Raw genomic sequence first — 25,657 nt, 5'->3', positions numbered from 1 at the left:
TTCGACCTCTTTTAAAAAGATTTTATCTCTTGTTTTCTAACCTAACGATTTATCATACGATGTCCTTTCAGCTGCATTTGGTTGCACACGAAACTCACGCAACACTAGGCGCGAACAAACTAGTCGAATAAGTTACACCGATCACGGCGTTCTACCTCCTAAATGTTGCATTTGATCGGTTGCCTGCCAAACGTTGGGTTTGTTGAGCGCGGTGTTTAGCCATGCGTTTTTTTTTTTTTTGTTACGTTGAAAGCACGATGCCAGTAATGTGTGGAGTCTTCGAGAGCAAATCTGCTCGTCTAAGCAGATCCAGAAGAAGCGCTCTACACTCACTATACCTCTTCTCCATTTTAGATTCTTTAATCCGAAACATGTTGCATGTACTGTTTAAAGCGGTTTCAAAAGCAGTAAATATTCCTTTGCGCTTACTTTGCTTTGCTGGTTAATTCGAACAGATGGTCCTACAACAATTTTACGTTTTTTGTTTTGCATTGCGATCAACGCGAACTTGCCATCTTCATCATAAAGGCCAACATGATCGACTACAACACCTTCAACAATAACAATCGGGCGCTCACCCACCCAGCACGGTAGATGGGAGGAGGTATTTGTTTTATCATGCGTTCTACCTTTTGTAAATCGCTGCACTTTGGATGGTTTCGGTAACACCCTTTGGCGGGTGCCATGTAAGTGGCTCGGCTTGGATGATCTAGTTTTGGCTGCATTAGTTTACACCCCAGGAGTTTGCAGCAACCGAAAACCTCGCGAATCGTATGCAACGAAAGTTGATGAATGGTGCCGCGTTAAGGGGGAACTTGGCTTGCTTGTGGTTTAGTTACAGGTCTAGTGTTTTAGTAACAACTCGATTGTGATCATAGTTGTGGAGTAGCGTACAGTTTTAGAGTAGTATAATGGTTAGTGATAATCAAAGTGTTGTTGTTAAACCAAAAGGTTGGGGATCGAGACAAAAAATGGGAAAGACGGGGAAAGTCAAACATGGTAAAAACAATTAAAAGTTAAACAAATAAACAAACAAACAGACGTTAGCAAATCATAAGCGATGGCGTAACAGCAAAACGGTCACACATACACACACACAAAGCACCCGCTCCAACACACGGATATAAACAAATACGGTCGCTGGTGTGTGAGTGTGCTAGGGCGAGTGCTGCCTGGTCTACGGTTTGGTCAGCAAGAACAGGATTTTTTCTGGCTCGTGTCCGTCTTTCCTCCGACCAGGCCGAAGCGTTCGGAATCGATGACCTCACCGGTGTTTAGAAGTTTGTCATTCATTAAAATCTATGGCCAAATTTAAGGGAAAATTAAACATTAGCATTATCCTTCAATCCTCAGAGGGAGGAATCGCTTACCTTATTAACTAACGATTTGGCCGCTTCTTCAATGTTCACATTCTCCTTTGCCGACGTTTCGAACCATCCCGCGAAGCCGTGCTCCTTGACGTACTCGTCCAGTTTGGCGGGTGTCGTCACAATTCCCTGCTTTTGTTGGTCACTCTGCGGAAAGAAGCAACACCGATTGTCATTCAGGGTACTAGGCGATGTTCAGTCATACGCACCTTGTTGGCTAAGAGTATGCACGGAATAGGCTTTCCATCGGGAAGTTGCACTTTGGAGTCAAGATCGTTCTTCCACTTGATTACTGCGTCGAATGTGGCACTGCGTGTTACGTCGAAAACGATGAATGCACCAACTGCTTCCTTGTAGTACACACGGGTCATGTTACCGAACCGCTCTTGCCCTGAAAGACAAAAGAAGGACTAAGGTTTTGGGGCCGATGATTTCACCTCGCCTGCCTATCGACTTACCGGCAATATCCCATAGCTGGAGACGGATGATTGTGTTCTGGTCCCAGTTCAGCACTTTCAGTGCAAAGTCCACTCCAATAGTGGCGCGATAGTTCTGGCTGAAGAACTGATGCACGTATCGCTTGATGAAGGACGTCTTGCCAGTGCCGAGCTCGCCAATGACAAGAATTTTGTAGAGATGCTCACGCTTCTCGGCCTGTCCGGTCGCCATGGTTGCCTGTCGGGGTGCGAAATGAAAGAGATTGTTCGTATTTTTGCAACGACCAGATAACAAGGCACGCCGTGCATATCCCGGCCCCTTCGAGTCGTATCGTGTGTGTTGATCTTCCAAAAATCCTTCCATTCCCATCCGCCCAAGGTTCAACGGCCCCTACCGCTCAACGGTTATTAGGACAATGTTGCAATCCATTGCTGGCCCCTAACAACTCGCTACCAGAGATAGCGCAAGTCTGATAACGATGATTTACTAACTGTACTGCGTGTAGACAACGTTGCACTTCTTTTATCGTTTGCTTCATATTTTGGATGCACCATCGTATGAAAGCACTGGTCGTGTGCAAATACGGAATTCCATTCGAAGAAAAGTAAGTGTACAACCGAATGCAAGATCGGCGCAGAGAATGCCACTTCTCTTTCAGTCACGCACACCACGTTTACCGATCGTCCGATAAGGATTCAAATATTGAACCAGCCGTTTGCATAAAATCTGGCTGATGCATGAAGTATCATCTACCTTAAGACAACCACTTCTAACGCAACATCAGGAATAATGACTCACGCACACATATCACCACACAAACGCAAACGATCATGGCAGACGATTCCCATAACAACTTCACCTGCATCTATTGGATGCCTAATGCAAGCCCTCTTCCCAATTGTCCCTTCGGAAACAAAAGCAGAACGTTTTGCGCTAGGTTCGAATTCTCGAAAAGTTCGAGGGACAGGGGCCAACGACACTTACCGATTGGTCGGAGGCCCCCTTCTCGAGTAGCAGATCTCCGTGCGGAGACATCTTGCGCTCTAGGAAATCCTCCGACTCGAGCGAATACTCGCCGGACTCGAGCGCGCTCGACAGCAGGGAGGAGGAGGAACGCGGTGGCTTGCCTGTCAGCAGCTCTTCCTCTTCGGGCGTGTAGAAGGTCGGCTGCTCGACGTACGCAATGCGCCGTAGCGAACCCTCGCTAGTGTTGTTCTGACTACTGTCGTCGTACGAACCGCCAACGCCGATCAGTTCGTCGAGCGAGCGGGAAGTGCTACCGATCGAGGCAAATGTTCCCGACTGGGCACCGCTTTCGGGTCCCGCGGATGGGACCGCAAGCGTTGCGGCTACCGAGCGACCACCGGCAGGCTTAACGATAGAGGAGGTTCTGTCCGGGCGTACCTGCGTTCCGATATCGAAAACTATTGTCGGTTCGGTTGGAGTGGTGTCGCTTCTCTGTTCCTCTCCTTGCTTCTCCACGTCCCGCTTACTGTCCTCGACAACGTTCACCGGCACTGTATCCTGCTGCAGCAGCTGGTCCGGTTGCTGAAGTTCGCGTTGCTGTTCGATCGATTTAAATCCAGAATTGTTGGGATTCTTTAAGCTGTTGCCCAGCTGATATGGTTTAGCCGCTTCCTGTGTACGTACCGTAGAAGCCGCTTTACTTGCCGACGTCGACGTTGATGACGACGACGGCGACAAGTCTTGCTGCTGCCCGCTGGCGACGCCCGCTGCCGGTTTGTCAACCGTCGCAGGACTCTTGCTACCTCCTTTCGACCGCGCTGTTCCTCCGGATCCGGTGGCCGAACTCGCTGCCTTCGCTTTCCTCATAAAACCGTCTATTTCCTCGTCGACAACAACCGACGACGGTGGTGCAACGTCCTGCGAATCAAAGTTTGTGACTAGCTCACTTTCGCCCGTCACCGTCACTAGCGGCTGCTGGAAGGACCTCTCCCGAATCGACAGCGATGCGCGCGGCTGCGGCAAGGGCGGAACCTCTGCTCCTCCTCCTCCTGCTGATCCTGCGCCGGCGTTCGTAATGTTCTCGATTGAAAACTTATTAATCTCCGCGATGTAGTCGCCACTCAGCAGGCTGGACAAGCGCGCATCAACTGATGACGTGGATGACGATGACTGTTGCGTACGAACGGCTGCGATCAACTGCGGCGATTGTTCAATCCCGATTGATGCCCTCGGGGACGGAGTAGTGCCGCTGTCTGAGCTAATTGGTTTAGAGTCGACTGCGAGCTCCCTGTTCTCAGACGCATCGTTCCGAGCAACGTTCAGACCTGCGAGGAGAGAATTATCAACATCATCAGCATACTGTGTGTGCGAGCGTGTGGTGGTGGTTGCAGCCGAACCAGTCGAGTTCCCGAACCAAAACGACCGTCACCACAACCGAACGAAGTCGATCTGGCTTCGTCGCCTGGGCTGGGCTTGAGCTGTAACTAAAAACCGGAAGAAGCCTTACCATTGCCCTGGTCGCCACCGTTGCTCCGAATCCCGTTCAGATCGGTGTCTTCGTCGTCCAGCGAGGTTTCCATCGTCGAGGGTTTGACCAAGTTGCGTGTGAGCGTGATTTTCATTTCGGTCCGTTTGGCCCGTAGTGCCGTCGGTTCGGAATCGAGCTGCCGCACCAACACTGGCGATGGAGGATCCACTGAGGTACCGTTGTCCCTGTCGCCATCCTGGTACAGCTCAGTGTCCGACACAAACATGGCACCCTCGGGCGTTTGACGTTTGATGCTCAGCGGAGTCTCGAGCGTCCCGGACGATAGCTCATCGCCCTCGGAAGCTCCACCGGCTACCGGCGCAGGGTTCGGTGCAACCTTCGAGGACTTGGACCGTCCGGCAATTTTCTTCATGAAGCTAGCCGCACGACTCGGCTTGCGCGCTTTCTTCTGTCGCTGTTTGTCCTTTCCTTCCAGCAGCATATCCTCGTCGGAACGTGCACCTAGCAGTGCTGCCTCACGTATCGGATCCTCCTTGATTGCCGGAAGGCTTTCGGTCGACTTTAGTACGGTTTCGATGGACGTTTCCGTAACCGTCGGTGATGCGGGTGGCGGTGGAGACGGGGTTGCCGGAAGCAGCTCGTCCGTTCCGCCACTCACCACTCCCGAATCACCACCGAGCGAGCTCGTATCGGACGACTTTGCTGACGAGTCCTTACGACCTCGCTTCGGAATAAGCTTCTGCGCGTTGGTGCGCAACTTCTTGAACGATAGACCACTGCGCTTCTTCTTCGGCTTCTTCTCCGGTGTGCTGAGACCCGCATCGGACATTGACACATCGGAATCCACCACCACGAACTCGACCGGGCTGTCCTCGGACTCGCCACGCGTTAGCCGCCGCGTTGTCGGTGATTGTTCCATGCTTTCCCGGACTCTTATCCCGTACTTGATGGGCGGTCGATCCGCCGTTCACTTAGGATTCGGATAGACGAATGGTGCTCCTTTTCTGGAGAACTTCCAGCAGCCAGCGAGACAATCGGCAAGAGCGTATTCGATCCGCGCGAAGCGTTTGAACGGGTGTTGCGACCGTCGGGACTAATTCGATTAGCAAACCGAGCGAACGAATTGCGCCCACGACACCTGTCGTCCGTAGAGTGTGCTGCACCTAAACAAAACACCTCGCAGCACCAACGAAAGCGAAAGATCCACACACAGCGACGCACCAGTAACCGGTGGCTGGACGTAGGGTGCTGTTGCCTCCGCTTCGTTCCGTGCCGGCTGCTATAGAACAGGTTTCAGAACGGTTGTTTTCCTTAGGTTCCGTTCCGGTACATGTCCTCTCGATGACACAGAGAGAGAAAGAGAGAGAGAGAGAGAGAGCGCGCGCGCGGGCGGGCAGACTGCCTGACTGGTGTCAGATTTCACGACGCGTCGTCGACTTTGAAACTGACTTCGCACGCACCGTCGTACTGCGGCACACACTACACAATGTCAGCGCTTTTCTCGATGTGTGCCAGGGTGTGTTTTCCCTGTTCCGGTCCGGGACTCTTATTGCTCTCTTCTTAGCGCTTCAGCTTCCGCTCAACAGCACGACAAGACTAACTCGAGCGCATCCCTGCGATCTGCTCGATGCTCCGGTACGCGGTACGCGAATCCCAAGCTCCGATTGGGATCTTGCCCTGTGATTCTCATCCATTCTGGAACATTACGACATGCCGCTGGCACCATCGTCGCCCATTATTATCAAGCGAATATTGCTAGCTGTACACAGTGCTTTGAAGCGATTGCGCAAGTCTTATCAATGGCCTCGATCTTTGGAATGCTACCATCAGTCCAGTCCTGCGCGATCACTACAAAAAAGGACCTTCCAGCTCGGTGACATACACAAACAACACCAGCAAAAAAGATCGGAACATTCCAACGTGCGTTGACGAATGGTTGCAGCAGCTGGGGTGGTGCAGGAGAAGAACATAGGACTGGTGATACGAAAGTGAAGCCATCTTGCTATCACTTCAATCGGGGCCAAACGATGTCACCGACATGCTCCAGAGAATGATGGACTCAACCAACAGATTCGTCTAGACTTTTGCATCCCAACAACTTAATGATAGCAATGGCATTCGATGCAAAGACACAGACTGCGAACCTCGTTCAAAATCGCATTGTTACTATATTGATCAACCCGTTTCTCTGGTTGAGGTTTTAACCTGTTCGTCAGTTCGCAGTGCGCCAGAACACTGGTCTGAAGGAGATTTTTTTGTACGGGAGCTAGTTGCAATTCTGCAGTCGCCTTGCCATGCACAGCTCAGTGCACACGAACGACGCATTATAAACAAAAATGCGCCCGTAATTCAATATAGCCGTTGTAATTATATCTAAAGTCAATTGGAGCAGGTTTCTTTACCACAAACTACAACATACTCTCCACCGTTCGCTCACACCCAACGCAAAAACCTTATTCGCCGCGATGGTGTTGAAATTCGACGTTGGTGCCAAGGAGCATGGGAGCATGGGAGCATGGGAAGCAGGCAGGCTGAGGTGTTCCTCCCTCACCCGAACTGAAAATATGTATACACACACACACACACACACACACACACGCACAACCGGCCGTAATGTTTAGAAATTGATTCCACCACACACAGCGCAGGTTGGTGGCGGTTTTTCGCCTATGAAGTTGTAAGACGTTTCTTGACCTCGAGGATTCCATTTGTGCCAGCTAATAAGAGAAGCCTCAGAAAGGATCCTATCCCGTCACCTCGGTCGGGCCTGTCTTTTTATTCGAATTACCTTCCTGTACTGCTGGTCGGCCAGTCGGACGGTCGCCGATGCGGAACTGCTAAAAGGGGCTTTTCCCGTTCCCGTTCGTTATGCCTCATCGAGCTTCCTCATCCTTGCTCGTGTACCCTTGCTACACACTATTGTAGCTTATGATACCTTCATTAACGTTTCAGTGCGTTCCGTCGTACGTGGATGGCGGTGTTTAGTAATGGAGAAGGTAAACCAGAGCCTCAAAACGGTGACCAGTTTTGTAGGAAGTAACCAAATCCTTGTCTGTAAATCCTCGACATTTCATCAATCGGATCGGGCCTTAACGGCACCCTCTAATACGGTGCCACGAGTGCTTATCAAGCGTTTTAAACAAACCCCGCTTTTTGTCACACTAGAACGAAGACGTTAAAGTATTTAGTGCCGCTTAATCATGCTGCCATGACCTCATCCGGTGATCGAATCTCCCAGGGTTAAAATAAACCAATGATTTAGATTGCCCAAAAAAACTTTTACCACGTCCCCAGTGATCGCTACCGGAATGAGGGAGACCATGACTTCGAAATCATTCCGGCCTTTGATAGAAAACTGAAAGCAGAGGCCAACATTCAGGATCGACTTTTTTTCTCCACTAAGATGAGGGAGCCTGATTAACTGCTGGTTCTAGATTAATTAACGACCGCTTCCAGACGACATGTTTTTCGTGCGATAGGTTTTCGTCGTTATGATTGCGTTCAACCAACGTTAGCCGGAAACTGACGACGACGAGAACTTAAAGACAGAACCATATTATTGATTAAGATGAGCATTGGAACCGAGCGCACAAAAAATGGCAATCATTTTCCTCAACGAAGAGTACACTTATCATAATGCACATTGGCAATAGCAGCACGTTGAAGGCACTAGGAAAATATCATTCGTCCACGTGAGTCATACATTTTACCACGTTCGCGTTGACAAACATCGCATCCGTTTGCATCTCTATTAACCGGCTCAGCCATGTCGCTAGCTTCACACTCTGCCGAGAGTATTGCAGCACGTTGGAGGAACAACTCTACTAGTACTGTTGGTTAGTTGTTTATCGTACGGATTATTGTCTGCTTGGAGAAACAAATACCGTAGCTAGGCCGCACCACCCAGCAGTAAAGATATCGTTCTATTTTCACTACGATCATGCACAGTTTTCAACCCGCTTAACTTGTAATTCTGACTGGAACGAGTGCGTCAATCAAACGGGGTATGATTCATTTCATTTTAACTCATCGTGTGTGCATGGTTGTTTAAGAACTGACACGTAAAAAGCAACATTTGGATACCATCGGTCAATGGAACAAATCCGACTGCCCAGTAAGCACTTCACACGGTTTCGATTTACTAGAGCCACACTGCGACACACTCGATGACGGTGCAAACAAGCAGTACCTGTTCCACGGGGACTTTCTCCGGTTTTCCACCGCTGCCAGTTCCACTGAGCAAGGGCAATAGGTTCCTTAGCCGCGATGATTGTCTGCGCAGCCTTCGCAAGGGGCCAGCTAGTCTCGGATCGCTGTCGTCCTCAGCGTTATCCTCTGAGCAATTCGTATGGCGTCTTGCTGCTGCCACTGCCGTGATAACGGTCGTAACCATCGCTAGTAACTAACTACGAAGGGCTTCCTCAAAGGCAGACAAATGTTCGCGCCGCTTGAATCGCCGTTGCGCACAACACTAGCTTCCGGCATTCTCTTTGCAGCAGCACCTTGCACCGGCCGCTCTGCTCACTGTGACCAGACGGCGGAATCGACCAGTGGAGGTGTTCTGGATTCATTCCCTTTGCCTACCCACTATAGACGCAGTAGGCTTGGTTTGTTTATTCTTTAGATAAGCGACAAAGCGCGCGCGCGCGTTCGCGCTCAATCATGGAAGAATAATGCGTTTTCAACAGATAGCTGCACACTATCCGCCCAAGAAAACACGCAAATAAATGCTGCTCAATGCAAGGCATCTGACATTGGACGCTTATCTGGGGGTTGTCTTAGGAGCAACGAACGGATGGAAGGATCATTCTTGGACGGATATATATATGTATGTATATAGCACCGAAGGAACCGGAGCAGAAACGTCTGTTGACTTAAGAAGCACTAACCACCTACACCCGCACTCACAAATACACACGTACACGTTACGACTTTTACCGTGGCCGATGGACACACAGGATAACGCGTCCGTACACTTTGACCGTAGTAGAAGATACAGCACTGTGGCGAGACCTGGTCCGCGAGCCGCTTGCAACGCTTGCACAGAACTAAGGAAATTCGACGATAGACCTGTCCCGGGGCTAGGAATGTGTATAATATCGGAGCAGGTTTAGCGACTGCGACCACACTGTTTCCACACACCCGACGACAGCCACGACACACAACACACCAACCACGGGTCGTAACAAATTGCAAACAAACACTAGCGAAGCGTACGTTGTACTCCTGTACACGCTTTCAGCTGCCCGGGAACGAAGCGCGATTGATAAGAGATTAAGACGCATTCGGTTGCCACTCTTGGTGTTGGTGAAGATGGAGTCCACGCTAGCACGACCCAACAGCGCTTTGAGTCATCCCTCCCTGTTGGACCCACACTCGAACGCTTCCCCTCACCCTTCGGACGGAACTCACGCACATCGTACGAAAAGGCTTCCGCCATTGTGACCACACACGCATAGCCTTTACATGACACACCGCCATACAAGCACATGTCCACATCACCCAGAACTCATTGGGATTCGTGCAGCTGGGAGTACGGAGGGAAGATAGAACCTTCCGTAGGTGAAAGCGAAAGTGACAAACCAGCTGATAAAGAACTACCGCTTGTGTCCATCGCTGACGTATAGCGTCGTGGCAGTCGCCGATTACCAGCACCACGGCAGTACACTATCTTATCTTAGCAACGCACGGAATGTGGTCCGAACGGATCCATTCTATTCCATTTAAAACCCGTGCTTTCTCCACGTATGTATGTGCATAGCATAGCCACACAAAATGTGCCGTAGAAATAGAGGACTTTTTTCCAGAACTAGAACTATATTGTAAAGACTAATACGATGACAAAATGACTAGTACATAATATAAATCAGAAGGGACATGCCAACCCCCACACTGTCCCATACGACACACAATTCTCTGAGACTCGCACATCACCTTTAAACGTATCTAAAACTTAAAAAACTTTTAGAGTTTTAATTTTGCTAGCGTACGTACCTTGTGCGTCGAGTTGGTGTAGTGTAAACCATCCGAAGATACCATCCTGCTGGGAGTCACTGGTTGGCTGTAGAGTGTGCAGATTCTTCGTTGGCGATATCACAGCTCTTTAATGCGATGCTGCCGCTATACTATGCGGCAGGTTTACCACACGATGGGATGTAGCTAGCCATTTTACACACGATACTTCTGGTGCACCTTCCTTGACGCCTGTCGATGCTCTTCATGGCCAATCGTATCCCTTCTGATGGACATTCCACAACCTTGCCTAATCCCCTGAGAGGAGACGACGATACGGGGGTACGTTGTTTTGATTTTCGCTTCGAACGACTGGTGGCACTGATGGTCACAGTACCATGCACAAAAAGAAACAATCACTCCGTGCCGCATGCTCATGTAGTCAAATTTAAAACCTTGCTAATTTTAAAAGAATTCAAAGTATCATCAAAAAGTTCAGCCCTTCAGAGGAGTTCAGATATCGTCTTGGAACCTGAACAAAAATATAAAAGATTTTTCGATTGCAGGATTTTTTTTTTCACAAATCACTGTATCTCTCGCGTCAGGAGCATTGTCAATTATAAATTGCGAAAGTATGACACATGCGCCTGGAGCACATCTTCGTCCCACAGCGATATAAGCGACGGTATTCCTTTTTGCTTAGTTCATGAAGAAAGGGGTCTTGCTACAAATGAAGACAGCACCCAGAGTCCGAGCATTTTAAACTAATAGCTCAACCTGCAATCCGTTTGAGGTATAACTGGCATTGAGACAGAGCCGTTTAGAATAGTTCCAGCGCATAGCTCAACCGTGTAACGTTGTGTTTTTCTTGACGAACTCTTAACGTGCAATGTGATATCACTTCGGACGATTCTACATGCACTTGACATGACGACTTTCTCTGTAGAAAATATAGTTCGCTTGTAATGTACCAGTCCTTTGGCAGGAAAATATATTTGCTAGCCTGAATGCGTGCGCGGCAGGTGTTGTCTTTCCTTCGCAGATGTACCATCGGATGAGCGCTACCGGCTTGTAGCTTTATACTCTCTGATATACATACCTTGCCAATTGATCCATTTCGTCTTATTTGTATACCAGATGTACGAAATGCACACAACCCACAAGAACTCTTCGAACACACTGGAAAGGGCAATTAGGATGAGTCGCCTTGCAGGCGATTACTTTATAAAGATTTCTTAAATAAAGGATAAAGGAACTAAAAGCACGATGTGCGCTTATTCGTCTATAACATACTCAACATCCAAATTTTTGGTAATTTCCTAGACATGTGAATGGCATATTGTTTCGTCATCTCACTTTGTGCAGCGATCATATTCTTATTCAACAACGAAGCTGCGCAAGTGGCACTAAAAACACGCTAACCGCTTGAATCGAACGAAGGAGCAAAGGGAGGACAATTTCCCATTTTTAGTGCGTAATGCTTCTGGCCTTGCTCCTATCCAACAGATAGTGTGATACATGTTCGTACGTAACAAACGTAACCATCGTCGCCGGGATGACCCGGGTCAGGTTCGGACCGAGACCCTTATAGAATCCGCGCCACGATTCATATCTGAGATGGAGAAAGAAAGATCAGAAAAAAAGAAAACATTACTTTTTCATCAATTTTCTGTTTTTTGTTTGTTTTTGGGGTTTTTTTTTGTTCTGCTCAAAAGCATACTTGGTTTGCTTTTTTTATTTATTTTGTTAAATAGATTGCTGCACTGATCTATTCGTTTACTTTCTACTCCCCTTACAATTCAACATAAAAAAAAATAAACAGTACATCAGAAGTATAAGAACAGAAGGGAAGGAAGCGGAGAAATGAAGAAAATCAGGATACAATAGTTCATGAAGTTAATCGCAGGAAATGAAGCAAGCTTTAGCGAGAACATCAGTTTTCATTCCTTTCCGGGCGGTAGCCACACTGTCTTTGCTGACCAGCATTCACAAGGTTTCCTACAACAGCCCTCCATCGTATTGTGTGTCAAGTAGATTGAGCTAGTTTATTGCTTTGCGTTGAGGTCAAAATTGCAAATTTCCGCGCTATTGCTGGTTGTTTGATATTGAATTAATATTGCCCTAGGTTTATAACTTCTTTTGCTTTTTGCATTGCATTCTACACACACCATATTGGGTGGAATTTCATCATCATACGTACGAGAAGAAATTCGGGATTTCCTTATCGCTTTCGAACGTTCAGTGCTTTTCGATTCAACAATAACTGACTGCCTGCGTCGCAATTCAAATTCATAACACTCCATTGAATTGCTGTCCATCTTTTTGTGAAGGTGAATGCGTTGCGTTCGTTTCTTTCTCTAACGCCAACCATCGCAACGAAACCGACCCGTTATCGGTAACGAGCAGCAGACAACACACGGGTGATAACCAAGAGAGGAAATCCGAAGATTTGTGGAGGAACGAAAATAGTTCAAGTGCTGGTTGTCTATGTCTAATCTGCTTCCTGGTCCATACTCTGTAATTTGTTGACGTATTTTAAGCTAATTGTTTTCGTCTTAGATAATCCAATTGTTTTTGGGTGTTTTCAACTTTTACAATTGTTGGTGGATTTTTTTGTTTTTGCATTTTTTTTGTAGTTGTTGTAGAAATGTTCTTAAGTAGTAGTTTCTTCTGTGGATGTGTTTACTATCTAATTTCTTAAAGACATTCAGTTTGATACTTTGCTTCGGGAGCAGCGGGATTTTCTGGTGCAGATTTACAAACATTCTTCTGCTGTTGTCTTGCTATGAGGGCAGATCTCGGCTAAAATTCCAAGCTTTGACCGGTCTATTGAGTTTACCACTTGTCACGTTCATCGTCGAGAGCACAGCTCGAAGTAGACATTATACCATTACCTACACTATTCATCCTTTCACATCGTGACAAGATAACACGAGCATTACTCTGACAACCGAAATAATAGTCTCACACCACTTGATAAAGTGTGCTAATCAATTTATCACACACACCGCAAGATAACAACGCGAATGACAACGAAACACGCCAAAAGGTTTGCATTACACAATCTGAGCCTGGAGCGATGAAAAGCCATACAGAGATTTTGAATCTTTTCAAATTTGAACAACATACATCAAATAATTTGAGCTATTGCAAAGCGTTCAGTTCATCGTAGCCATTCGTAAATGTTACTTTGTTTTGTCGGGTGCGTGGGTTTATCAGTATGCGTGTAGATGATGCGGTACAAAAATGTGCACTAAAGATAGTAATAAAAATAGCATTAATCGTAACAACAATCGTAATAGTAATAATAATTACTGATCCAAAGAGTTGCTGCTTCCACACGTCCTAAACCTAGCTTTTATGCCCGGTGTGAGAGGCTAACGAGAGATACAAATAAATAGATGTGCCAATTGCACGGGCACATACATACACGACGCACACAACGCCGCGTGAGCGACGCTGGAATCGAAACGACAACTTACACGCTAAACGAGCATCGTTCCTGAGCCTCTGAGAGACGGACACGCGTGCAGATGGCTTAAAGGATGTCCGAGAAAGGCGAGGCTCTCGATAGCGGGAATGGAGCAAATCGACCACATCCGCAGTGGAAGGGATGGATATGGGAAGGGCGAGAAGATTGGAACGGACCGAACGGCAGATCGTATACCGGTATGAACGGGAACGGAGAAGGGCCAAACGGAATCCGCCGTCACATTCTTTTCTTAGTGGTTGGTAAACTTCTCATAGATCAACATCACTAGGCAAATGTTGGGCGTTACGTGCACTAGATACGGCATGAGGCCTTTATAGAACCCTGACACCCGTTCGTACCTCCATGTCAGCTTCACGCAATCCCAGGTGCCCTTATAGCTATGGTTTTGATCCTGCAAGCGTGCCCGGATTACTTGGTAAGGGTAAGTACCGGCGGCTGCGATCAGCTTAGATACTGCTGCAAACGTCAAGTACTCGGATGTCGTCTACGCCGATGATTAGCAAACGGTCACGGCATGAAAAGAAACATACAAATGCAAGTAAGAATGGTGCCAAACGAATGCAACTCCCGTCGCGGGCTAGCCGTGACAGGGAGAACTGTTACCAGCTTAGCGTCGATTGGTCGTTTGCGGTGTTGGTTGTATTTGTTCTTCATTTCCTCGTATGTCATGAACTGCAGCGCTCCGTGCGATACACCAAACATTCCCGGTACGAATCCCTGCAAAGTGAGAGGGAACTCGTGAGAAAAAAGGGGTGAATTTGAACACCTGTTGGCGTGACATACCCTGTAGAGCCCTCGAATACCCTCAGTGCGGTAGATTTTTGTAAGACCATCAACCATACCGGCATACCCGGTACCGGAACCTGCCGTAACGCGCTCATTACACTGCAGACACAGCCGCGTCTTTACCACCCAAATTGGATTGGTCATGGCAAGCGTTAGTACGCCTGCCTCGGCTGCTGCCAACATGTGGAGCGTAGGTCCTAGGGGTTGGGCAGTATTTCCATCTTGTATGTAAGTCTTAATCGTGTTGTAACTGAAAAGAATCAATCGGACAGAACAGTTAATAGGCTTTCCGTAATCCGCAGCAACAAGGCCTTACTTACAACATGAAATAAAATCCCCACGCACTACCAGAGCCCCACATATTGGGGGTGACTCCTTTGTACAGGCCACGGAAGCCTTCTTGTCGGAAAATGGTGAGGAATGCGCTGGTCAATCCGCGATACTGAGGCACCGATGCCGTTCGTCCATCGTTGACGGCAAAACGGATCTTTATCAGATCCAGAGGATGTAACAGAAGTGTCGATGTGACTCCACCGGAAATGCCTGCCATTAGATGTTCGTATTTGACGTGAGCCAGCCATCCGAAGCTGCCCTTTCCTGCACCAGCTGCGCCGGCTGTTGCTGCAGCTGCGGCCGCTGCCGTCTTATGATTCTTCAAAGTCGAGGCCATTGATGTGGGAATATTTAGCGCACTGGAATTTCTGCAGTAGCTTCCTTTCAATTTCACACCAGGTTTGTTGCAGTTCTGTGTGCCGCAGATTTGGTCTCTTCGCAATCAACAGTTATTATTACTATTCTTAGACTACTGTTCCGTGAAGCATGCAATTTCACCTAGATACGTAGCTGTTCACATTCGTGAATGTTCTTCACCTCGTTGCTGGTGAATTTCTGTTTGCACCGGTTCCCGGAACGGATGACGGATTGTTACAAGAGAAAAGAAGGGCAAAGAAGGAAGGTGCGGCTTTCGAGACTAAAATTTAGTCACCGTTGACGTTCAGCATAAGAAGTAAGGCAGAATAGGAGTTATCGAAGGAAGAGAAAGTATGTACATTATATACACCGCGGATATCAACCGAGTCACGATTCACTTCCGGGTCTGTTCTGAGCATCTACAGATTCGCCGTCCTGCCATACATCCGGTTCAACGCAATACACTTCGATGGCTATTGGCTGTTGCTGTTGCTGTTGCTAACCCGCAGACCGTTTGTTGCTTCGTGTGCTCTGCTGTTTCTCCTGGCCGCCTCCAGCTGCTGGTTTGTCGTTGGCAGGGAAGTAAGTGCGCGTTAATTTGCTCGCCTTGTTTCGTTGCTGCGTTGCTGCGACGATCCGGACTGCTACAAAAAAACGGCTACCACTGCTGCCACCACACACCACCGTCCCATCTAGCGACTGATAAGCGCGGTCAGATATGACGTAAACCCGTGCGAGGTGCGGATTTCGTAAGTAGTAGTTGCCACTTGCTCACTTTGCTTCAGAAAAGTTAACATATTGCACATCTTGCTGTGTTCTGCAAGTTCCGTCGCTGATTTCGGCCGCTTCCGTTTTCAACACAACACAATCACTGCTTTAGTGCACCTTTCTCCCCGTTGCTCTGGTCTTTATGTGTGACTGCAGAAGAACACAGACTCACAGTTTCTTCCCCGAACACACGTTTTTTCAAGGTCGACGGGAGACAGAAGGCATCGATTGTTGGATGTTTCTTGCGCTTTCAGCACAACTTTACCACCATTGTGTTGCAGCAATTTCGGCCCTGCCCTCGGGAGTTGTGCGCATTTCCACTGTTCAACACACGGATTTTTGGCCCAGGTTCTTGAATATCCGCGAAGTTGCGACACCACCGAATAGAAAGGCACGAAAAGCACAGAAACGCAATCACTAGGTGAAAAAGATGATGAAACGCTGCTTTTGTCTCGTGTCAGTTGCTGGCCGCGCTGTTTGACAAGCGAGTTACAACTGTCAAACTGCGGAACTTCTCGGCAAGGTTGGATCACGTTCTGTCTCGGAATTTACCATTTGAATTTGCCGTTACAATGAGAGTAGAAGTTAAAGCAGCGTAAAATATAGCGCAGCCATTCTTCGGTGCAATATAATATTGATTTCGTTCGTTGGAAATTAAAGCGAACATTTCGTTGAAGGCAATATATTAAAAAAAAAAAAAATGATGAATATAAATCTGCTGGTCTCCTTCTTGTTAAAAACGTTATGGAAGTTCCTAATCTCCAGCTTATATTCAAACCTTTCAATTAGCGCAATTTCTATCAATTTCATCACACGACCAGGATGAATTGCGGTTCTCAATTGACACAAAACACGATAGTATTAAAAGTACAATTCATCGTTGCTCCCATCACGAAATGGACTTATATGGTATATCTGTAGCATTGAATTCCACCCACTCGATAAGATAAAACAGTGTATAACCCATTTTCGAATCATATCATGTACTGCCCGGACAGATAAGTCGTTTATACTACAGCCACACTGATTAATTATCGATAGGAACAAATGCACTCACAACAACAAATGGACGGGTACATGGGCCGACCACATACTAGAGAAAATTACCTGCGGGTAAAACCAAAACGTTTTCCCATTACTCGCCATCCTTGGGTAAATGGAACTGCCAAACATTAGCGTAGGAAAAGCCACTATTTTCCAGGCAAACATTTGCAGGTAGTTTGTACCGGCTGCGCAGTTTCATATTGCGTAGTACTCCCGTTTCGGTAATACCGTGTCGTCCGGGATCACCAACGAAAATCTGCAACATTTGTTTCGTACATTGAAATGTGATGACATTCTCTCACCTGATATTGGTTCTGATTAGCGGAATATTCGGCAGATACAAATTGAGCGTAACACACGGCGGTGTAGAGCTCTTGCCAAACATCCGCCACATGACTTACCTCTGTTCCGGCGCGTGCCAACCGTTGTATCCATGGGTGAAGATCAGCTGCTATCTCTGTATCGTAAAACAGGTCGCCTATTAACACCACTTCGTACGTGTTGGTTGTTTCGGAGTCGGCGCCATTGCTGATAAAGTTATCGTCGCTCACCGCCAAGCGATTACTCGTGATCCCATTCAGCTCAGCGTTCAGTAACGTGGCCTGCAAAGCAACTGATAATAAGTAAGTAAAGACGCCCCTCCCGTGATGGATTAGAAAACAGATTGAAAACCAAACAAGCGCGCGCTAGTGCGCAAGGTAAATTATCATACCTGGGTCGATGTCGTTTGCCGTAACATGCCTCGCCCCGACCATCAGAGCAGCAATCGCGGAAGCCCCACAGCCACAGCCCACATCCAGCACCGACTTCCCGTGGAAAACGTGGCCCGTGTCAAGAATAAACCTGTACGATAGCGTGCGACGAGAGATACGATCAGCCAAGATGCCTTTTGCGCTACTTCCTCACACTCTTCTGCTTACTCGCCTTGTTAGTGCTTGACCTCCGGGCCAGAAAAACCCCCAAAACGGATCCGCGGAGAAACCGGTATGAGCGCCAATGTCGCCGGCGCCTACAGGCTGATGGTAGATGGCGCAATCGGGTGTTATAAGGTGCAGGGCGATTTCCGGTGTCATGTGCTGTCGCGATAGGACCGTGTTTGATAAGATCTTTTCACGAGCGCTTATCACATTATCCCGTACGCTTCGGCAGCTGGAAGAAGCGGCCATCCTTAGATGAGATAAAAAAAAAAAAAACATGCAAGTTAGTGTGTACAGCTAGTGGATGCAAAGGTTTGCATTGAAAACTATTCGGGTAAATCCCGACCTGCCGTGAACCTTTCTAGCTGGCACGTGCTACATTGGTTCACTGCCCTTGACCGCTATTGCTGGAAGAAGAAATAGAATCGCGGAGCAAAATAAGTGACCGATGGTTACCAACCGTCGGACATGTCCTTCGGTTGGGTCGTCTTCGCATGCGCACGCTCCGTCGATCACGTCCAACCCGGACGGAGCAGACATAAATTGCAATTTATGCTACGCGTACGCATCATTGGACCACCCTGAAGTGCCGACGGTCAGCAAGATTTGCAGCAAATCGCCTTATCCTGGTTGTCCCAAACGACGGTAGCGTGGTCACGTAGTCTACACACCCGAACCCCGATGTAGGGTAGTTGATCTTTGCCGCAAGATGATATGAACAGTGTGGTTCGTTACACTTTGCGACTCATAACGGTGCGTCGGTCGGTAGCTCGCTATCAGTGCGTTGATCACTTCAGCAACGTACCAAGCGACATGGTTTCATATATCGTCATGAACGTTTCCCGCCGGTTCCTAACTCTCACCCCGTAACGGTGATCACAGAACGTACATTTGCGATCATTATCACATGCAACGCAATCGTTTGGTGAGTAGAGTGCTGGCAAGAATTTGAACCAGGGTTTGTGTAATGACCTCGGATATTTTTAACCTGATGGCCCTTTTAAAGAACGAGTTGGAGCATGGTATCCATTCGGTCGACAGTTAAGCACTCTTGAAATATTCGAATCATGTTTGTAGTTGAATTTTCCCTTTCTTGAGGAAAGCCTAAAACCGCCGGTCACAATGCCGATTGAGCTACGCAAGGCCAACTACGATCACATGCCTTAATAATACGCAATCGCTCACGTGTTCCGTGCGATTGAGGGCACAAAGTGGACGAACGACAGTTCCCAAAGTCAGTACGACGAAAGTGAAATCGGGAGCATTGCTGGTGTAACGGTGCATATTCCAGCAATAGGAACCTTTCGCACCCAATGTTTCCATGTTGCTTCTTTCGCGCGAAATCAGCCTCTGCCGTCCGGACCTTGAACCGGGCCCAGCCAGACCTCTGGCAGCAGTAGCAGAGTGTAGTGGCAAGGGTTTGATCGTTCAAAACATCGGACCACGTAGCAACCGGATCGACGGGGCCCGGGGTAGGCAATGTGGCAAAACATTTCAATATGCTAAAAATAGCACCTGCCGACTTTGTTCTTTTTGATTAACACAACAACCGTTTTCGGACTGTCCGGCGTAACTTGAGCGGGCTGGCTGACGTATACACGAAAACCCGACGCGTACGTACCAATTTACGCTCCCAATTGGTTTCGATTCTTAGGCTGGTCAGTGTGATCGGTGCACTATGAATAAACAATAACTACGCGTCCAAGTTAGGCACAACAGCTCCATTCTGGCTGATAATTGAAAGACGAGCCCTCTCTTCTACGTTCTACGGCAGCGGGCTAGCCTGAGTCTGATGACCTGGTTTGAGAGTACTTCATTTCGATGCAATTGCTATAGTCTGTGAGGTTGATGAATACATTCGCTAAGATGTGTTTTTCTCCATACTTATGACACCAGCAAGCCTATAGACGACTTGTTAATTGATCTTCCTAAACGCTTTTTCCCCACAAACTTTCCATGAACCCGCGGCATTGTTTTTTAGCATTTAATTAGCAGTTTCAATTTCCCTTTAGGACTCGGTGGCTTACTTACTTAGCTGACGGAGGTGGCTCTGTAGTGGTGGTTACAGATCGCGCCGATTCGCCTCCGTCGGATCCATATTGTTTCGTCGCACTGCTGTACCGGCGACGTCCGTGCATCTGCAGGTTCTCGGTTGTAGTAGTAACAGCAGCACCGGTAGTGCGAAATTTGACGGAACATGTCGTGGTGCGGAAAGTACGCTCCATCCGCAACCACCAGCCGCCGTAGCCAAGGCCAGCGCCATTCATCTGACTTCTGATCGCGTGACGCGCGATCTGTGACATGTTTTTCCCCTGCTGCCTGTGGCGATGGGTGGAGAGACAGAGCGCTGGAGATGGACACGAATGGAGATAAGGGGAGAAAAGAATGAGATTAATTGCTTGCGTATGTGATGTGTTGTTTTAACGCCAAACAACAAAGTTTAAAAGCACAACATTTCTCTAATGTCTGCTGCGCACTGTGTTTTGTTGGGAAGCGAAATTATCAACCCACAGCGTACAATTTTGCAGCCACAAACAACAATTGCTTTTAGGTAGCAAATGTGGTTAATCTTGTTTCGCTGATATCCCTTTCGCAGAGTTTAACACAATAATAACAACAAACAACCCGCGAACAGGAACTTGTTATTGACAAAAGCTTAAACAAACCCGTTTATGCTACCGCTATGCTTTCGGTTCTATCGCTGGGGTAATCCCATGCCAAAATTCCAATTGCACATTAAAAGTACTACGAATGCAGGCCATGCCAGGCTACGAGCATGGAATGTTGGGCCATCCGTGAGGATGGCATTGCGGTTGAACATTTAAATGAGAGTCGTCAATGGAACGATTCATCATGGGCCCATTTTCAACGGCCGATGCTGTAACCGGATTTGAAACCTGAAACTTCACGACTCGCTGCCAAGAGAACGATGACTTGCAAACCGTTGGAGAAACGGTGCTCCTATTCAAATATTTGGTCGTTCAACAAACCGTTCGCCCGTACGTTGCTTTGGACTTTGAACAAACGTCTTCGGCATGTCTCTCACAAAAGAGAGTAGCGCGTGCCGTCGAGGGAATGGCCAAAGGTCGCTGTGGGCAGACACATTGACGTAAAATGACGTGTCTCCTCAAGAGACAGTGCAGTTTACCTACAATCTGCAGATAGGACGCGAGTGGAAGCAGCACGACCCAGGATCCGGGACTTGGGAAACCAGACGTTTGACTGTATCCTTCCCGCCCAAGGACTGCGGGCCGTTGAGACTTTAAATGCAGTGTGAAACAAGTTGTTCCGCAAAGTTTCCATCGGTTGGTGAACCAATTTTTCCGTCGAAGGTGGATTTTCTACCGGTTCGTTTCTACGAACCGACCGGTATTATCGTCGTCCGGGGAGGGCACATTCGAGCCAAACTCCCCGATCCGAGTTGAACGCGATTCTCGCGCCGGATCTGCTGGATTTTCCCAGCCTAACCTCCCATGCGGCCCAAATGAATCGCGAAACCTGTTCCGCCAGACGACCTCACGACTCGCGCACACAGAAACACCCTTCACGCGTGTAAAAACATTACATCGTTCGGGCGTTGGTTTGTTGATGTTTGTGCGCGAACCAGTCGTGTTTCGCCGAACGCGGTCGCGCTTGGCGAGTGGGGATAGCATCTATAAAAGCATGCGCAACCGACTTTACTTCGTGTATTTTACAGTCGGCAATAAGCGCCAAAAGAGTGCTCTACAACGTGCAACGCGGTTCGTACCGTTCGATTTGACGGCAGTGACAGAGGAATTATCTCCACGATAAAGCGCGTGCGAATCGAATCGGCCTCGTTTCAGCGCAAAACTACCGCAAGGCAAGCGTTTTGAATTACGCAATAACGGCTAACGCGAGTGAAGAGACGGTGACAACAAATAGTAGCAGTAAAATGGTGATATCTACCAAAATTCGTACCAGCAGCATCGGCAGCAACATTGACGGCAGCATTGACGCCAAGTTGGCGAATATGTTCATCGACACAAGCGGCAAGGGAACCTCCGTTGGGATGGTGGCGGAACCGATCGGTGCAACCGTCCGGCGCGCGCTCGTTGCCGCGAACCGCGAGGACCGTGCCATCGTCGGATTGTCCGAATCGATAAACGCCCTCTCAAAGACGCCGGAAGATTTTCTCTTCTGCTTTCTGGCAGCTTCGGGAAACCCGGCCAACCACATGCATCAGGTGCTGCTGGAGGCGTTCTGTTTCGAGCATGACATTTACATAATTAAGGTAGGTTCAGGGGAACGCTTACGGTACGGTTTGCTGAACCGACGCGATACGTCTCGCGGAATTAGGCACGCTACGATGAATTCTATTTCCATTTTCGTCGAAGCGCGACACTTCCATGATGCAATGAAAACAATGTTTTACTGTGGAAGGCTTTTGCAAACCAAACTAATCACTCTTCTCCATCCCTCTTTGCAGGTCGATAGTGCGGAAAAGTTGAGCCGAATGCTCGGCACACAGCGCGTAGAATCCTGCGCCTTGCTGCAGAAGAGCTGGCCTGCAGGATGCGCGGAAACCGTCACCGATGTGGAGGACCAGCTTGTCGACTACTGCGAGGAGCATTGGGAATCGCCAATTAAGCCAATTATCAAGCTACCGGAAAAGTAACCCCGCCACAGGCTCAGTATCCTAGTGATGACGTGAAAATTCCCCAAAAAAAAATCTTTGCTGAAGATGCAAAGTGCCGTGCGTGGAGACGATTACTCCTGACCATTCTTCGGTTCCATCGGAATGGTGGTGGACAGAAAAGATCCGAGCAACGGAAAGTGATCGGTGCAGCGCAAGAGACAATGGTGCTAATATCGAACGAGTTCAAAGTGGTTTCATTGCACTGAAACAAATCGGAGATGGATTATGTTATACACGATCGTTTCGCTACGGCCAATGTACGATCGTGGAGGCAGTGCAGCAAATGTGAGATCAACCAACGAATTCGGCGGTGATAAAACGTTGCTCTCAGTGATCACAAACTTACAATCATAACAACTTTTGAGCTAAAGGACGTTTAAATATTATGTACGACGGTTGTGCTTTGTTACAGTTGAAGACTATGCTACGTTATTTTAAACAAGTTGCGTGTCATGTAAGAGGTGGCTAAAGGACTGTGCAACACAGCAGTGTATGCGTGTAGAAAGGCAAACATCACATTTAAGTTCTTTAAAGCGACTTTGTTTAGTATCTAAATGGCTGGAGAACTAAAGGAATTAAGAAGACCTGAAATAAATCAAATGTACTGCATTGGACGAAATAAGCGCGGTGTTCTTATCTGTCCGCGGGGCGGGCCTCAAAATGTGATCTTACATCCGATACGATTAGTCACCCATTTCAGAGACGCTCTACAAGAAAACGCGTGAGGCGCTTTTAAGGTTACCCAACAAGGAAAAGAATGTGGCATTGCACATACAGATTGATTTTGAGACCCATGTCCTCTATCGCTGATAACAGATACAACATACATTATCAGTGGCGTTCGTTTGTGGGATTTTTATATGCGAACCTGCCCTTGCCAGCCGGGGGGATGGAATTGATGGAATTTTCTGGGACTCCCACCATATTCCGCATGGACGACACGAGTCGTTGGAAAGTGCGAAGGTCTTATTTGCATACGAAATTCCTTCCAAGCACGTCTTCCCCTTGCAACTCGTCTCACGTGCTTTTGAAATGACTTTTTTCGTATGGTTTTACGCACTTGTCTGGATCATATGATCTTCCGTTGGCGCTAGCTAGCACTGCATTGCCAAAATATCCGTAAAAATCCAACTAGGTTGCATCATTTCGCTTCATATACGAGCCCCTCTGCAACCGGCGTGCCCTCATTAGGTGGGCCAAAAAAGGGGTGGATGCTCCTCATCGCAATGATTCACGTTCATACAGGTTCATTCTCGTTCGGCTTCGGAAAGCAGCTGATAAAAATGCTTGTCCATTGCGCAAGTGCGACCATCGCTCAAGTAATACACCCCCTACATTTCATTCATGGAACCGAACACGGTCCCTTGCACCCGCACTGACTACACATTGCGAATTCCTAACGCGCGCTCGGTGTTGTGGTGGTAGTGAGACGATCGCGACGAAGTACTGCAAGCATAAAACTACCTTGCCACCGCAAATGCTGATTCATTGCGTAGCGAACAACCCAGCGCGAGAGTAATCTCGGTGTGTGCCAGTGGCTTGCAAGTGTTTTTACTTTGGAAACGACACGAAACGACATTTAAATCCCGTGTGTTCTGTGAAGTGTGTTTGCCAAAGATAGCATACCTTCGTTTGTTTGCATTAAAGAAAGGGTTGCGATTGGCGCCATCATTTCACAACCTTGCCCAACGACGCGACTGTGCGCTCGATAGTTGGCGACTTCTATCAACTAACTGTGGGTGGTGAAAGTAGGCTTTCACGATTCGCAGAGAAGACAGCACGCGTGAGTGCGAACTGGCATCCTCGTCCGGTCGTCGTTTGAAGCATAACATGGTTCTGAAGGCATCCGACGATTTAAAGGTGGTGGAGGCGAACGGATTCCACACGGTTGGGATCGGCTCGAGTGTACGAAAAGCGCTGCTGACCGCTCTGGAGGACAAGCGGCTTGTGGTTGGACTGGCTAGCGCTATTCGAAGCTTGTCTGCTCATCCGGAACAGTACAACTTTTGCTTTTTGGCCCCCAGTTCCGAGAGCGGCAGTCACATGCAAGAGGTGCTGATGGAAGCTTTTTGCCTCGAGCACGACATTTACATTGTTCGGGTAAGGCAAAACTAGTTCAGCGTTTATCTACAAGCCGACTGAATTGATGAGTGTTTCTTCCCACAGGTCGATAGTGCGGACAAATTGAGTCGCCTGGTGCAATCGCCGGTCATCGCTTCGTGTGCATTGGTACGAAAACTGCCGGGGAAAACGGCGAGACGAATGAATAATGCTTTCCGCCGGTCAGAAAGCATCTTGATCGAGCACTGTGAACTTTACTGGGATGAGCCACACAAACCCGTTATCAAATTACCGGAAAAGTGAGCGAATGACGATCCCGGCTAACTGAACGAGAGACGAAGCATCATTTTAAGCAGGCGCAACGCAACAAGTAGTCGCCTCCTGCATTTGTAAAATGAGGAATATTCTCCACTCACATACCTAGGCTAGAACTAGGCCATATCCAGGGCCATAAGTTTGAAATCCTTTATCAGGTAACGCGTCACTTGCCCTGACGATACGGTAGCATAAGCTAAGGATTGATAAGAATAGCTAAGGATACCTACGGAGCTGGAGTTGCTCAACTACGACCGTGTATGGTTCACGGAACGAGTTTGCATCCGATCCACCAGTTGTTGAACAATGCGGAAATCAGTTTGTTCATATTTACGAAGTTACTTACGTTGAAAATAAAGCAATTGGGTTTCACCGATATAAACAAACTGCATCGATACAAACTGTCAGCCGGAATACGTACGTTTTCCCCAAATAGCAAAAGTCTTCGCCAAATGACAAGTCAAGCTGCGAAAGCTCTCGGCGTCTGTTACTTGCACGAGCGCCATCTATTGCAAAAAAGCGAAAGCTCAATGCTTTGGAAAGAGTCGTTATAAAGCTGTTGCCAATTATTTCGTACCTATAGTTTTCGGATAATTAGCTCAACAGTGTTGTGTTTTATTTATCATTAAAAACACTTGGCCTTGCGGCTGCGTTAAATTGTTTGAAATGAAAGCAATGCACTATTTAGTTTTCTTTCATATCACCTCAGCAAAT

General features: G+C 47.9%; 5 protein-coding genes across 17 annotated transcripts; 2 read left to right on the top strand and 3 right to left on the bottom strand.

Moving 5' to 3' along the window:
* Positions 1-6: 6 nt before the first annotated feature.
* Positions 7-10,525, bottom strand: LOC118508870 (ras-related protein Rab-32). 11 transcript variants are annotated; one of them, XM_036048663.1, is made up of 7 exons: positions 4,279-5,539; positions 3,456-4,096; positions 2,790-3,368; positions 1,826-2,042; positions 1,577-1,758; positions 1,371-1,514; positions 7-1,299 (listed from the first exon to the last, which is right to left on the bottom strand). In XM_036048663.1, the coding sequence occupies exons 1-7, from the start codon at positions 5,177-5,179 to the stop codon at positions 1,189-1,191; spliced, it is 2,775 nt and encodes a 924-aa protein (XP_035904556.1). In that variant the 5' UTR covers positions 5,180-5,539; the 3' UTR covers positions 7-1,188. The 11 variants fall into 11 exon arrangements, with proteins under 11 accessions (XP_035904556.1, XP_035904558.1, XP_035904555.1 ...); XM_036048665.1 differs by having other exon boundaries at positions 3,210-3,368; XM_036048662.1 differs by having other exon boundaries at positions 2,790-4,096.
* On the bottom strand, positions 10,423-25,509 carry LOC118508879 (electron transfer flavoprotein beta subunit lysine methyltransferase-like). The gene is made up of 7 exons (XM_036048692.1): positions 25,290-25,509; positions 19,942-20,257; positions 17,918-18,160; positions 17,706-17,836; positions 17,395-17,606; positions 17,057-17,249; positions 10,423-10,530 (listed from the first exon to the last, which is right to left on the bottom strand). The coding sequence occupies exons 1-6, from the start codon at positions 25,333-25,335 to the stop codon at positions 17,085-17,087; spliced, it is 1,113 nt and encodes a 370-aa protein (XP_035904585.1). The 5' UTR covers positions 25,336-25,509; the 3' UTR covers positions 10,423-10,530; positions 17,057-17,084.
* Positions 11,168-17,050, bottom strand: LOC118508882 (mitochondrial folate transporter/carrier). Of its 3 annotated transcripts, none has more exons than XR_004905824.1 (5): positions 14,812-17,046; positions 14,489-14,741; positions 14,309-14,422; positions 13,695-14,189; positions 11,168-11,824 (listed from the first exon to the last, which is right to left on the bottom strand). XR_004905824.1 is itself a non-coding variant. In XM_036048696.1 (5 exons), exons 1-5 carry the CDS (start codon positions 15,159-15,161, stop codon positions 11,680-11,682), a joined length of 1,008 nt encoding a protein of 335 aa, XP_035904589.1. In that variant the 5' UTR covers positions 15,162-17,046; the 3' UTR covers positions 11,168-11,679. The 3 variants fall into 3 exon arrangements, 2 of the variants coding, with proteins under 2 accessions (XP_035904589.1, XP_035904588.1); XM_036048696.1 differs by having other exon boundaries at positions 14,044-14,189; XM_036048695.1 differs by lacking the exon at positions 11,168-11,824 and having other exon boundaries at positions 11,878-14,189; positions 14,309-14,741; positions 14,812-17,050.
* Positions 21,097-23,189, top strand: LOC118508888. The gene is made up of 2 exons (XM_036048721.1): positions 21,097-22,162; positions 22,358-23,189. Exons 1-2 carry the CDS (start codon positions 21,824-21,826, stop codon positions 22,544-22,546), a joined length of 528 nt encoding a protein of 175 aa, XP_035904614.1. The 5' UTR covers positions 21,097-21,823; the 3' UTR covers positions 22,547-23,189.
* Positions 24,042-25,321, top strand: LOC118508889. Its single transcript, XM_036048722.1, has 2 exons — positions 24,042-24,667; positions 24,734-25,321. The coding sequence occupies exons 1-2, from the start codon at positions 24,398-24,400 to the stop codon at positions 24,929-24,931; spliced, it is 468 nt and encodes a 155-aa protein (XP_035904615.1). The 5' UTR covers positions 24,042-24,397; the 3' UTR covers positions 24,932-25,321.
* Positions 25,510-25,657: the final 148 nt, after the last annotated feature.

The sequence above is a fragment of the Anopheles stephensi genome, chromosome 3 (assembly GCF_013141755.1).
Source record: "Anopheles stephensi strain Indian chromosome 3, UCI_ANSTEP_V1.0, whole genome shotgun sequence".
Lineage (NCBI taxonomy): Eukaryota > Metazoa > Arthropoda > Insecta > Diptera > Culicidae > Anopheles > Anopheles stephensi.
The sequence above is the reverse complement of the archived record's forward strand: the minus strand, read 5'-3'. Positions and strand labels throughout refer to the sequence as shown.